At 43.7% G+C, this 15744-nt stretch overlaps 1 protein-coding gene across 1 annotated transcript in view; it reads right to left on the bottom strand.

Moving 5' to 3' along the window:
• Positions 1-15744, bottom strand: part of GOLGA7B (golgin A7 family member B) — an 82384-nt gene that overhangs the window by 8896 nt on the left and 57744 nt on the right. The window contains exon 4 of the mRNA XM_082269114.1: positions 2676-2777. Within this exon, the coding sequence (XP_082125240.1) occupies positions 2676-2777 (102 nt within the window). The remainder of the gene's footprint in view (positions 1-2675; positions 2778-15744) is intronic.

The following is a 15744-nucleotide window of genomic DNA, read 5'->3' as shown; positions in this document are numbered from 1 at the left end:
CTCCGATGTCCGCCGGCCACTCGTGATCTCCCGCAGGAGAGGGAGAAGGACGGACGGCTGATCTAAACACATCCGTCTGTCATTCTCCCTGATGTAAGTAGAGAGGCTATGCGATCCTGCTATGTAGGATCGTATGTCTCTGTGGTTACATCACAAGCCACGCCCCCCACAGTTAGAATCACGCCCCTAGGGACACACTTAACCCACTGATCACCAATAAAGTTAACCCCTTCCCTGCCAGTGCCATTTTGACAGTAACAGTGCATATTTATAGCACTGATTACTGTAGTAATGTCACTGGTACCCCCAAAAGTGTCAAAAATGTCAGTTAGGGGTCCGATCTGTCCGCTGCAATGTCGCTGTCCCGCAAAAAAAATAAAAAATATCGCAGATCGCCGCCATTACTAGTTAAAAAAAAAAAAAAAGACATAAATCTTTCCCATAGTTAGTAAACGCGATAACTTTTCTGCAAACCAATCAAAATACGCTTATTGTGATTTTATTTTACCAAAAATATGTAGCAGAAAACAAATTGGCCTAAAATGTTAAAACATTTTGATTTTTACATTTTTTGAAACTTGAAAAATATTGTTATTTTTTCAAAATTGGCGCTCTTTTTTTGTTTATAGCGCAAAAAATAAAAAAACACACAGGTGATCAAATACCACCAAAAGAAAGCTCTGTTTGTGGTAAAAAAAAAGGACATCAATTTTATTTGGGTACAGCGTCGCATGACCGCGCAATTGTCCGGTAAAATCACGCAGTGCCGAATCGCAAAATAGGGCCTGGTCTTTGAGCAGCCAAATCCTCCGAGGCTTAAGTGGTTAAGTGGCGCCCCCTTGTGTTCTTATTGTAAGCTATAAACATATGGCTAAAATATTCATAAAGAAACCATGACGTACAATAAAAACCTGTTAAAAAACAAGGCATACTCCGGTACAACACAGCCATCTGGAGTCAGACATCCTGCCTGAACCTGAGAAAAGAAGGAGGATCCTCACCCGACATTATTAATGACATTATCAGGGACTTGACGGAAACTCCAAGAACCCTCGACCATTGCCAGTAATTTCATCCCACATCAACAAGTTCAGACTAAATTCTGGAAGAAAGGTGGAGGAAATCTGCACACAATGATTGCCCTCGAAAAACACGTTCGACGTGGAAACTGCTGAGCACGAGAAATAAGGGCTGATAAACGCACGCGGAGATTATGCGCTCACCTCCGAGACTTATTCATAATTGAAACAACAGAGAGATATTAAATTCTCACATCCGCCTACAATGGTGAGAGCAAAGCAGAATAAGCAGCAACAAAAATCGCTATATAAGAGTTCACCCAGAGTTCAGGTATAAATTAGTTGAAGCAATTGTCTCTTTAATTGGGGCACATTTTATAGCTTATCAGAGTTCCTGCACACACTTTCATTACAAATCAAATCCATGGAAATGAGAGACTTTGGTTACTCTCCGATGGTGGAATATGGACAATAACTTTAGGAGCGAGTTCTAAAGTGGACCTCCTACTGCACAGGTGTCAAACACAAGGCCCGCGGGCGGAATGTGGCCCCCCCCAGGCCATTTCATGTGGCTCTCGCACCTCTCCTGCAGCTGTGGCACCCCCCCCCCCCTTGTCTCTGGTAGTTGGCAGCAGAGAGGACAGAACTCCTTTGCCAGATCCTGCACTCCTCTGTGCAGCTGCAGAAAGGCTCGTCTTTGCCCACCCCCCCCCCTTTTCAGCAGTCCGCAGCAGAGAGGAGGGCAGAACTCCTCCTACAGATCCTTCACTCCTCTGTGCAGCTGCAGAAAGGCTTGTCTTTGCCTAACCCCCCCCCCCCCCTTTTCAGCAGTCCGCAGCAGAGAGGAGGGCAGAACTCCTCCTACACATCCTGCACTCCTCTGTGCAGCTGCAGAAAGGCTCGTCTTTGCCCCCCCCCCTTTTCAGCAGTCTGCAGCAGAGAGGAGGGCAGAACTCCTCCTACACATCCTGCACTCCTCTGTGCAGTTGCAGAAAGGCTTGCCCCCCCCTCCTTCTCAGTAGTCCACAGCAGAGAGGAGTGCAGAACTCCTCCTACAGATCCTGCACCTCTCTGTGCAGCCGCAACACCACCTTGCCTCTGCCTCCCCTGGTCTCAGCATTCAGCAGACACATTTACCGGCCCCTTCCTCGCTCTCCATCCTGCCAGCATCCCGAGCAGCAGCTGGCGGGAGAGGGGAAAGGGGAACCCGGCAACACTTCAGGGGGGCCAGGACAGAGCACAGGGGCCCGAGGAGAGCACAGTAGCCAGGAGGGGGCCCAGGGGAGGGCAGGAGGAAACTGGATAGGAGGGGCAGTGGCATCTACAGGAACAAATCCCCCCCCCCATCCTCCTGCAGCATTTTAGTGCTGACAGGAGGGAGAAGAGGAAAAGCGGGCATTTAGCGGCTGCAGGAGGAAGATGGGGGGGGGGGGGAAATCGGTTCCTCTACATGCCACCGCCCCTCCTATCCTGACATACAGGGGGGGCCACATAGGCCTCCTGGAGCATGAGGCTGGGTTGCAATTGTGACCCCTGCGACCCCTGTAGCTATGCCTCAATGTGCACAATTAAAATTCATTATTATAGCCAGAGGAAACACTGAGCAACACTTACCCTACCTGATGAAAAAAAAAAAAAATAGTTTGAAAAGGATACAACGCGCATTCCACGTTCTACAGGATCAGTGATTAGGAGACCTCTGGGAGCGTAGATCTTCTCATTTTGCTCTTGGATGTATTTTGAGATTTTCTTCAAAACCTTCAACACAAAAAGAGAAGCTGGATGAGAATATGAATTTCTGAATCAAAGCTCTAAAATTATCTGGGAATCTGTAGAAGAACCAGGCGGAGAGCCATAAGTTCTAGTAATTGTAATACCAGTCAATAGCATATCAGTAATAATAAAATAACAGAAATAATTAAAAAAAAAATTTTTTTCTTAATTTCCCTTATATTTAATTAAAATATAGTAGATTTAATAATCTCCCTTTGGGATTAATAAAGTAGTCTGAATTTGAATTAAATTAATTATATATATATATATGCATATATATATATATATATATATATATATATATATATATATATATATATATATACACATATACACACACACACGCGCACACACACACTCTATACATATATATATATATATATATATATATATATATATACATATACACAAACCTGATTCCAAAAAAGTTGGGACACTGTAGAAATTGTGAATAAAAACAGAATGCAATGATGTGGAAGTTTCAAATTTCAATATTTTATTCAGAATACAACATAGATGACAAATCAAATGTTTAAACTGAGAAAATGTATAATTTTAAAGGGGAAAAAAAAGTTTATTTTAAATTTCATGGCATCAACACATCTCAAAAAAGTTGGGACAAGGCCATGTTTACCACTGTGTGGCCTCCCCTCTTCTTTTTATAACAGTCTGCAAACGTCTGGGGACTGAGGAGACAAGTTGCTGAAGTTTAGGAATAGGAATGTTGTCCCATTCTTGTCTAATTCAGGCTTCTAGTTGCTCAGCTGTCTTAGGTCTTCTTTGTGGCATCTTCCTCTTTATGATGCACCAAATGTTTTCTATGGGTGAAAGGTCTGGACTGCAGGCTGGCCATTTCAGTACCCGGATCCTTCTTCTACGCAGCCATGATGTTGTAATTGATGCAGTATGTGGTCTGGCATTGTCATGTTGGAAAATGCAAGGTCTTCCCTGAAAGAGACGACGTCTGGATGGAGGATATGTTGTTCTAGAACTTGGATATACCTTTCAGCATTGATGGTGACTTTCCAGATGTGTAAGCTGCCCATGCCACACGCACTCATGCAACCCTATACCATCAGAGATGCCGGCTTCTGAACTGAGCGCTGAGAACAACTTGGGTTGTCCTTGTCCTCTTTAGCCCGCATGACATGGCGTCCCAGTTTTCCACAAAGAACTTCAAATTTTGATTCATCTGACCACAGAACAGTTTTCCACTTTGCCACAGACCATTTTAAATGAGCATTGGCCCAGAGAAAACGCCTGCGCTTCTGGATCATGTTTAGATTTGGCTTCTTTTTTGGCCTATAGAGTTTTAGCCGGCAGCGGCGAATGGCACGGTGGATTGTGTTCACCGACAATGTTTTCTGGAAGTATTCCTGAGCCCATGTTGTGATTTCCATTACAGTAACATTCCTGTATGTGATGCAGTGCCGTCTAAGGGCCCGAAGATCACCGCCATCCAGTATGGTTTTCTGGCCTTGACCCTTACACACAGAGATTGTTCCAGATTCTCTGAATCTTTGGATATTATGCACTGTAGATGATGATAACTTCAAACTCTTTGCAATTTTTCTCTGAGAAACTCCTTTCTGATATTGCTCCACTATTTTCCACTTCAGCATTGGGGGAATTGGTGATCCTCAGCCCATCCTGACTTCTGAGAGACACTGCCACTCTGAGAGGCTCTTTTTATATCCAATCATGTTGTCAATTGACCTAATAAATTGCAAATTGGTCCTCCAGCTGTTCCTTATATGTACATTTAACTTTTCCGGCCTCTTATTGCTACCTGTCCCAACTTTTTTGGGATGTGTAGTTCTCATGAAATCCAAAATGAGCCAATATTTGGCATGACATTTCATATTGTCTCACTTTCAACATTTGATATCTTACCTATATTATATTGTGAATAAAATATAAGTTTATGAGATTTGTAAATGAGTCCATTCCTTTTTTACTCACAATTTGTACAGTGCCCCAACTTTTTGGGAATTGGGTCTGTACATATATAGTGTGTATATATATATAGTGTGTATATATATATATATAGTGTATATATATATATATATATATATATATATATATATATATATATATATGTATATATATATAGTGTATATATATATATATATATATATATATATATATATATATATATACACATACATACATATACATTATATATATATATATATATATATATATATATACACACACACACATATATATATATATATATATATATATATATATATATATGTATACACACACACACACACACACATTATATATATATATATATATATATATATATATATATATATATATATATATATATATTCATTCACGCACACAATATATACATACACACACATACACAGAGTATATATAATATTTACTTAGTAAATACATCTAAAAAATAATTATAATAAGATGTGAAATAGGTAACCTGGGTGCCCGATGCCATAGTAAAATATATAAACATAGAAACATGCTTGCAGGTTTTGCGGTATGAATAGATAAGTACATATTGTTTGTAGAAGCCACATTCTTAAAGGAGCGGACCCAAGTTTCTCAAGGCCACCTTTGACTCTATAGTGAATATTAGGTAACAAGGTGCAGCAGGGGTTGTGCATCAAACGAGTGAAAACAAAGAATTGGAGATTAAAACGCAGAACTGTATCCAGATAACTAAACACAAATTACCACACTTGTTTGGTAGATGTTCTACCTTCTCAAATAAGTCCCGATTAGCACCCTTGTAAGCCTACCTGAAAATGGAGCATCTATTGCATGGACCAGCAGCCACCCATTGAGTCCACTTACTGGATGAAGAGCACTTTCAACATCTACTCTCCTTTGTCTTCAGAATCTGGGAACCGGACCAGACTCTCTACAACATGGCATCATAAGGGGCTACTCTAAACCATTCTATTAGGGGGCTTTTCTGAGACTTAAACACTTGAAGGGCACACACATTGAGCCAATTAAAGGGAAAAAAAAACACACAAATGGAGAAAAAAAAAAAAAAAGCCTAAAGGACAGGAAAAGAGGTTTTACATTTTAAAATGGAGACAATTAACAAAAGGTTTGGAAGGGTTTTGATGATGTATGGAAAGGTATGGGCTCATTAGAAGCAACCTACGTTAGGACACCCAAACGTAGGGTGACCAGACGTCCCCCGGTTTCCGGGGAGAGTCCCTGGACTGAGGACACTGTCCCCGGACCAAGTCTGTCCCCAGACCAAGTCTGTCCCCGCTTTCAGGAGCGGCACCCATACCGATTGCTGACAGCCTAGCAGGACCTACAGCAGTCTAAACATCCACGGATGTAGTGATGGTGAGAGTGAGTGGAGCAAAGCTGTCAAATCGAAGCTCTGATGTCGGGGATGGGCAGGAAAATATGCGGAGCTCCTCCTCCCTTCCATCTACAGCCAGTCAGCAGGCAGTATGACACTCCTCTCCCCGCCCCTCTCCAGCCTGCCACATTTGACTGTAAACTGCTGGAGCGGGGCTGAATGGGGGCGCCGGGAGGGAGATACAAGAAGGTACGACCACTACAGCAATACAAATCCTGCAGCACACACAACTCTAGCTGAATGGAAACAACAGGATTGCCGGGAGCACAGTCACATGTAATGCTGGTCGGCTGCAGTGTTTTTCAGATGTCTACAGTATCTCACAAAAGTGAGTACACCCCTCACATTTTTGTAAATATTTTCATGTGACAACACTGAAGAAATGACACTTTGCTACAATGTAAAGTAGTGAGTGTACAGCTTGTATAACAGTGTAAATTTGCTGTCCCCTCAAAATAACTCAACACACAGCCATTAATGTCTAAACCGCTGGCAACAAAAGTGAGTACACCCCTAAGTGACAATGTCCAAATTGGGCCCAATTAGCCATTTTCTCTCACCGATGTCATGTGACTCGTTAGTGTTACAAGGTCTCAGGTGTGAATAGGGAGCAGGTGTGTTAAATTTGGTGTTATCGCTCTCACTCTCTCATACTGGTCACTGGAAGTTCAACATGGCACCTCATGGAAAATAAATCTATGAGGATCTGAAAAAAAGAATTGTTGTTCTACATAAAGATGGCCTAGGCCAGTGATGGCGAACCTTGGCACCACAAATGTTTTGGAACTACATTTCCCATGATGCTCAACTACACTGTAGAGTGCAGGAGCATCATGGGAAATGTAGTTCCAAAACATCTGGAGTGCCAGGGTTCACCATCACTGGCCTAGGCTATAAGAAGATTGCCAAGACCCTGAAACTGAGCTGCAGCATGGTTGCCAAGACCATACAGCGGTTTTAACAGGACAGGTTCCACTCAGAACAGTCCTCGCCATGGTCGAACCAAAGAGGTTGAGTGCACGTGCTCAGCGTCATATCCAGAGGTTTTCTTTTGGAAATAGACGTGTGAGTGCTGCCAGCATTGATGCAGAGGTTGAAGGGGTGGGGGTTAGCCTTATGTGGTTCAGATGGTGTCAAGCATGTGTGGCAGCAACCAGGTGAGGAGTACAAAGGCAAGTGTGTCTTGCCTACAGTCAAGCATGTTGGTGGGAGTGTCATGGTCTGGGGCTGCATGAGTGCTGTCGGTACTGGGGAGCTACAGTTCATTGAGGGAACCATGAATGCCAACATGTACTGTGACATACTGAAGCAGAGCATGATCCCCTCCCTTCAGAGACTGGGCGGCAAGGCAGTATTCCAATATGATAACGACCCCAAACACACCTCCAAAGATGACCACTGCCTTGCTATAGAAGCTGAGGGTAAAGGTGATGGACTGGCCAAGCATGTCTCCAGACCTAAACCTTATTAAGCATCTGTGGGGCATCCTCAAACGGAAGATGGAGGAGCGCAAGGTTTCCAATACCCACCAGCTCCGTGATATCGTCATGCAGGAGTGGAAGAGGACTCCAGTGACAACCTGTGAAGCTCTGGTGAACTCCATGCCCAAGAGGGTTAAGGCAGTGCTGGAAAATAATGGCGGCCACACAAAATATTGACACCTTGGGTCCAATTTGGACATTTTTACTTAGGGGTGTACTCACTTTGTTGCCAAAACATTTGGGGTGCCAAGGTTCGCCATCACTGGCCTAGGCCATCTTTATGTAGAACAACAATTCTTTTTTTCAGATCCTCAGAGATTTATTTTCCATGAGGTGCCATGTTGAACTTCCAGTGACCAGTATGAGAGAGTGAGAGCGATAACACCAAATTTAACACACCTGCTCCCCCATTCACACCTGAGACCTTGTAACACTAACGAGTCACATGACATCGGTGAGAGAAAATGGCTAATTGGGCCCAATTTGGACATTGTCACTTAGGGGTGTACTCACTTTTGTTGCCAGAGGTTTAGACATTAATGGCTGTGTGTTGAGTTATTTTGAGGGGACAGCAAATTTACACTGTTATACAAGCTGTACACTCACTACTTTACATTGTAGCAAAGTGTCATTTCTTCAGTGTTGTCACATGAAAAGATAGAATAAAATATTTACAAAAATGTGAGGGGTGTACTCACTTTTGTGAGATATTGTATATGTTCAGGCAGTGAGCAGGTTACCGATCAGCCTCCTCTTCCTCTTGTCTTGCCATACTTCCTGGAAGCCTCCACTGGATAGGTTGTCTTCCCGTTGGGCTTGTTGTGCATTGCTGAAGTCCAATACAGTTCGCTTTTCTACAACTGGACTTTGAGTTGTTACTGCCTACGTCCAAAGAGTGAACCTTTAGCCACAAGAAGCAGCCATCAGCTTGTGTGGGTTTTGTTCAGCCGGCTCCTGGCTTCAAAGTGAAAGAAATGCGAAAGCTCCATAGATGATGATCACTTTCACAGAGCCGGCAGTGCAGTGCCTCCCCCCCCAGTTACCGGAGCCCAAAAACATAACCGCCAGCTAGGGGAGGAATGGCGCTGTAATACCAAGGCAAATCCATGCCTCGATCTCACAAGCAAACAATGGAACCGGAAGTCATGTCACTTCCGGGTTCAGATGCACCTTTCCTGACCAGCACAGCCAGAGGACACATCTAACCAAGCAGATCTGTGCTGTGAAGGGCAGGGGAGACAATGGGGTCTATTAGACCCTTAATGTCTCCATGTGTACCCGTCACCTGCCCAATGCGATCACATAGGGGTTTATAAACTCCTTGCGACAGCAATCAATTAAAAATAAAAATAAAATAAATAAAAGAAAAACGTTTTAAAAAATAACATTATTATAAAATATATTAACGGCTTGCCGACCGCCCGCCGCAGTTAAACTGCGGAAGGCAGCCGCTCCCAGGCAAATCGCCGTACATGTACGGCGCTCGCTCTGGGGAGTCTAGGGGGCGAGCGTGCGCCGTCGGCAGCGCGCTCCCGCCCCCGCTCATCAGTGGGGAAGCCGATGCGTGTGTCAGGCGGCTCTGATTGCTGCCGGACACCCGCGATCGTTCCCCGCTGAGAGAGAAGGACGGACGGAGGTTGTAAACACATCTGACCGTTCTTCTCCCTGGAAAGATCACAGAGCGCCTGTGATCCTTCTATATAGCATCACAGGTCTCTGTGATCATTTGAGAAGCCACACCCCCAAACAGTTGATCACCTATACTGTTAACCCCTTCCCTGCCAGTGTCATTAGTTTTTATTTTTAGCACTGATTACTGCAGTAATGTCACTGGTCCCCCCAAAAGTGTAAAAAATGTCAGTTAGGGGTCCGATCTGTCTGCCACAATGTCGCAGTCCCGCAAAAAAATCGCAGATCACCGCCATTACTAGTAAAAAAAAGATAAAAACAATAAAAATGATATAAATCTTTCCCGTAGTTATTAGACGCGATAACTTTTGCGCAAACCAATCAAAATACGCTTATTGGGATTTTTTTTACCAAAAATATGTAGCAGAAAACAAATTGGCCTAAAATGTTAAAACATTTTGATTTTTACTTTTTTTTTATTTTTGAAGGGGGGGGGGGGGGATATTATATAGCAGAATGTGAAAAATATTGTTTTATTTTTTTCAAAACTGTCGCTCTTTTCTTGTTTATAGCGCAAAAAATAAAAGTCACACGGGTGATCAAATACCACCAAAAGAAAGTTCTATTTGTGGGGAAAAAAGGATGTAAATTTTGGTTTGGGTACATCATCGCACGTCCGTGCAATTGTCTGTTAAACTGACGCAGTGCCAAATCGCAAAATAGGGCCTGCTCAGGAAGGGGTAAAACCTTCCGGGGCTGAAGTGGTTAAAATGAAAGAAAAAAACCCTGTGCAAACTCAAACGCAAGCCCACGGTGCGCACGCGCATGTAAACCGCGCTCGCTTCCCACGTGTGACATATCGCCGCGAATGTCAGAGTGCGAACAATAATTCTAGCAAAAGAGCTCCAAGTAAACTCTAAACTGATGAGCTGTAAAGGCTTTCAAACGCATCCTCTATGGAGATTTTTTGGCACCATAATTTTCGGCGATATCGTGTGCGCACGCAATTTTAATGACATGGGGTATCTGTTTACTCGATGCAACCTCACCTTTTATATTTTAACCAAAAAATGGGTATGATATGGTGTGTGCGTGACAATTTTGAAAAATAAAAAACAATATTTTTTACTTTCTGCTATAAAACAAACAAACCCAATGTAGAAAAAAAAAAAAAAAAACGTAAAATAAAAATTTCTTCTTCAATTTAGGGCAATTTGTATTCTGCTACATATTTTTGGTAAAAAAAAAAATCCCAATAAGTGTATATTGATCAGTTTGCGCAAAAGTTATAGCGTACTAGTAATGGCGGTGATCAGCACTTTTTTGGCGGGACTGCAACATTGTGGCGGACAAATCTGACACGGGGGTGACACTTTTTGGGGCAAAATTACACCAATACAGTAATCAGTGCTAAAAAAAAATGCACTGTCACTGTACTAATGACACTGGCAGGGAAGGGGTTAACATTAGGGGCAATCAAAGGGTTAAAGTGATTGTAAAGTCTTTTTTTTTTTTTTAAATAACCACCATGTCATACTTACCTCCTCTGTGCAGTTGGTTTTGCACAGAGTTGCCCAGATCACCCTCTTCTCGGGTCCCTCTTCGAGGCTCCTGGCCCCTCCCTCCTGTTGAGTGCCCCCACAGCAAGCAGCTTGCTATGGGGGCACCCGAGCTGAGTCACAGTTCTCTGTGTCCATTCAGACAAGAAGCCGCGATCCAGCCCCGCCCCCCTCTTTCCTGATTGGCTGACTGACTTTGACTGACAGCAGCGGGAGCCAATCACGCTGCACTACTGTCTTAGCCAATGACAAGCAACATTGCTGGATAAAGATGGGCTCAGGTAAGTGTTGGGGGGGGGGGCTAAGGGGGCTGCTGCACACAGAAGGTTTTTTTTATCTTAATACATAGAATGCACCGTCTGCCTTTACAGCTCCTTTAAATGTGCTCCGAAGGAGTGCCTTCTAACTGTGTGGGGGTTACTTTGGTTGGAGAAGTCAGAGATCCGTGTTCCTGCTTAGCAGAAACACAAGATCTCCATCTTCCCCTCTCACAGAACGGCGATCTGCCTTGTTTACATAAGTAGATCACCGTTCTGCCTCTCCTGAGAAGGATCGGCATGTCCCGGCGGACATCGCGTCCGCATCACCTGCTGATTAGCTCCTGCCCTGTCCAATCACAGCAGGTGCGGGTCAGCGGCGGTGCGCGCCCACGCCACAGAGCATGCCATCATGTACAGGTATGTGATTTCACGCAGGAGGGCCGCCCTGCTGCAGTATATCTGCTTGGGGCGGTCCATACCAGGTTGTGCAAATATCATTTGACATAACAAATTGCAACTATCACCTTTTTATTCTCCAGGGCCTCTGCTTTCAGAAAATATATAATGATCTGGAGGTTTAAGTAACTTTATTACCAAAAATTAAAGTAATAACTCTTTTTGTTGAGAAAAAACATTCCCCTCCGGGTGATCTCTGTACATTGCAGGGATTGTAACAAACTTTGTTGCAGATTCCTAACTTTTGTTATTCTGAAGAAATCATTGTTTGTTCCTCTGTGCTGAGTGGGTATAATGGGCGTGGTTTCATAATTATCTATCAGCTGTGGCAGCTACAGAGCTCTAATGAGGAAATCTGCTGGGCCTGCATCCCTTTAGATGTGTTCCTATTGGGAGGATCTCACCAAAAATGAAATTTTTGTTGCAGGGGATGCCAGAAATCTGACTTGTATCTTAGTGCAGACTTCTGGGAAAATTGGTGAGCCAATCACACAAGCAGGAAATTATGTGGAAATGATGTTTCTGGGGGTGTGGCCAGTATACATTCTGTCTACAGAACAGCTCCAGGCGGCCATATTGTATTAATACTAACAAATGGGGGTACAGCGCTAAAGTGAATAAGTGCTAAAAGGTGTCAAGTGCTAATAAAGTGCCTGCTATATAAATATCAATACCAAAAAAGTATTGAAATAAAGTGGCAGGTGCTTAATAAAAGTGCTTGAAAATATTATAACAATAATAATATATCAAATGAAGAATCCACTAAAATAATCCATATATAAACTTCAATCTGAAAAATAGATACAGTGCGAATCACTCAGTGCAAGTGAGAACAGTGCATACCAAGAGTAAAAATAAAATAGTATTAATTATGAGAAGTCCATTCAAAATGTGCAAAATCAGCAAGATAGGGTGCTTGTCAGATGCTTCCACACTCGGTGCTCATGTGTCCACCATCACAACTAATGGATAGCCTCTCACCTTCCCTCGGGTTCAATAAGCAGAAAATAATCACGGTGGCAGTGATCCTTGGTGGGGATATCATAGATCCACTACTCCACCCAGCAGATTATAAAAGGAGTAAATGATCCCAATGGAAGTGATCCTTGTGGGGATATCAATGAAGCACTACTACTCCTTAAGGGCTCTTTTACACGGGCGGTCCGATCAGATCCGCCTGTCAGTTTTTTAGGCGGATCTGATCGGATCCTCCATGCAGCTCTATGGGGCAGCGGGTGTCAGCGGAGACGCCTCCGCTGACACCCGCTGCCATCCGCATCCGATCCTGTCCGTGAAATCTGGACGGATGGAAACCCTATTTTTCCATCCGTTCAGTAATCGGATCGGATCGGGTGAGAGCGGACAGGCAGTCCGCTCTCATCCGATCCCCCATAGAGGGCAGCGGGGGCTGAGACACCTCCCTCTCCGCTCTGCAAGCGGAGACGGAGCTGTCACCCGCCGGCTCAGCGGGGATGGCGGATCGATCCCCGCTGAGCAACACGGATCCGCCTACGGAGGCGGACCGTGTGAAAGAGCCCTAAGGGGATATGTGGAATGCCCGCATATAACCACAGTAACTCCCGGTAAACATGAAAAAGAAAGCAACAGGATATCTAATGCTCTCTGATATGGTACCTTTAACCACTTTACCACTAGAGCATTTTGCTGTCTTACGTCCAGGCCACTTTTTGCGATTCGGCGCTGTGCGACTTTAACTGACAATTGCGCGGTCGTGCGACGCCGTACCCAAACAAAATTGACGTCCTTTTTTTTCCCACAAACAGAGCTTTCTTTTGGTGGTATTTGATCACCTGTGCGATTTTTACTTTTTGCGCTATAAACAAAAAAAGAGCGTTTATTTTGAAAAAATTATATTTTTAACATTTTTTTATATGAAATTCCCCCCAAAAAAGATGTAAAAAACAATTTTTTTTTAAATTTTTGGCCAATTTGTTTTCTGCTACCCATGTTTGGTAAAAAAAAAATCGCAATAAGCGTATTTTGATTGGTTTGCGCAAAAGTTATTGCGTTTATTAACAAAGGGAAAGATTTATGTCATTTTTGGTGTTTTTTTTTTTAACGAGTAATGGCGGCGATCTGCGATTTTTTTTGCGGGACTGCGACATTGCGGCAGACAGATCAGACCCTTGACTGACATTTTTGACACTTTTAGGGGTACCAGTGACATTACTACAGTAATCAGTGCTATACATATGCACTGTTACTGTAAAAATTACACTGGCAGGGAAGGGGTTAATTTTATTGGAGAGGGAGGGGTTAATGTATGCCTGGTGCTTACTGACGTGGGGGGGGGGTGACTGTGTGAGACAGGGACAGATCGGATGTCCAGCTATGCTGAACACTCCGATCTGTCACTCCCTGTCACTGAGGAGATCCACCCGCTTGTGTTTACACAGGCGGGCGGATCTCCACACTAGATCCCCGACGATCGCCGCTGCTCCTCCCCTGGCCCGACTCCCGCTGTGAATGAAAACAGCGGGAGCGCGCCTCCGGCGGCGCGTGAGCGCCGCCTACAGGGGAGGAGTCTGGCGACGTAGGTCTACGTCGTCAGGCGGGATCGTGCCACTTTGCCGCAGTACTATTCCAGTACTCAGCGGTAAAGTGGTTAATAATTAAAAAACAATAGGATACACTCACAAGATAGGCACAATCCGCAGCTTCTGCTAGCTGGTAGTACTCGTAACAAATACAAAAAGCCTCTGGAGGAGCCGTGTCGCCGCTCGTAGTCACCGCCCCCTGAACACGTTGCGTCATACGCTCCCGCGTCATGACTTCCTCGGTAAGGGGTGAGTCAAATGGTAGTGATTTCATAATTATCTATCAGCTGTGGCAGCTGCAGGGCTCTAATGAGGAAATCTGCCGGGTCTCCATGCCTTTAGATGTGTTCCTATTGGGAGTATCTCACCAAAAATGACATTTTTGTTGCAGAGGATGCCAGAAATCTGACTTTTATCTTAGTGCAGACTTCTGGGAAAATTGGTGAGCCAATCACACAAGCAGGAAATTATGTTTCTGGGGGTGTGGTCAGTATACATTCTGTGTACAGAACAGCTCCAGGCGGCCATATTGTATTGCATTTTCAGAAAATGACAACAGCTGCAGATGGAAAAGGAAAGGTCATTTTTAATAACATTGAATTACAGTATGATTTGTGTCGCTATTGTATACGCTATATTGTTTTTTTTCATTATTTGCTGATTTTTTTCCCCACGAAAGTGGAGTTACCCTTTAAGTTTTTTACATGTATGTGCAAAAATTGCTGTGGAGTTGAACTGGTTGAGAGAATGAAGATCTTAGCAGGGGGTTCTTTAGGTGGGGGCAGGGACTTGAAGATATCTGCCTTGGTTGTAGACCTGAGGAAGCTTGGAATTAGCAGGTTATCACTGAAGATAAAAATGATTAATTAGAAGGAATGACGTGATTTGGTAAAGCTAACAAGCGCCGTATTGATTCATGCGATTCCAATAAAAGACTCCATCCAGAACTGTACAGGAAATTAGCCAATGTGTTTTACTAGAAGGTTCCATGGGCTGGAGGTATGGATCTATAGAAAAGCTCTCGATCCCTCCCCGCTACATAATGTATCCTTTCTCAGTATCAGCCAGGGTTGAAGTGGGAACAGGATCTGCTGGGAAATTAATTTCCAGCTTACAAAGGTTGAGTTTGCTTTGGCCCAATGCCCAGATGGACGGTGTGATATAAAGAGATTGGGCAATTAGCTGAGCTTGCTGAGTGCCTGCATGTTGAGACAACCTTTCCCAAGCGTTTGAAGGAAGGATTAAATCTGCTCACCAAGAAATAGACAGATAATAATGTGAAATGCCGGGCCTGACGTGCGACTCCATCCTGCTCTCCAAAGTTTAGCTTTGTCGATTTTGGACCGAGTTCAAAGCTGTAAAACGTAGCGCTGAGACTCGGCGACTCTGCGAAATTCAAATCCTGCCCCCTTACAAGCTGGTTGCCCTTCGGTAACAAGTTGAAATGTAAGCAGATTTCCCACCAATGACTTCCTGTGGGACATACTGAGAAAAGTGTAAGGTCACTTCTCAGGCTAAGGATCCATTCCTGCTCTCCGATATCAATAGGGACCAAAACATGAGACCGTCATCAGGAAACGGCTTTTTACAGCTCTACATTCTTATTATAATAAAAAGGATAGCAGAATCTACCGATACGTTTAATAAACAT

Source organism: Pelophylax lessonae, assembly GCF_965119305.1.
Source record: "Pelophylax lessonae genome assembly, chromosome: 9".
Taxonomy (NCBI): Eukaryota; Metazoa; Chordata; class Amphibia; order Anura; family Ranidae; genus Pelophylax; species Pelophylax lessonae.
The sequence above is the reverse complement of the archived record's forward strand: the minus strand, read 5'-3'. Positions and strand labels throughout refer to the sequence as shown.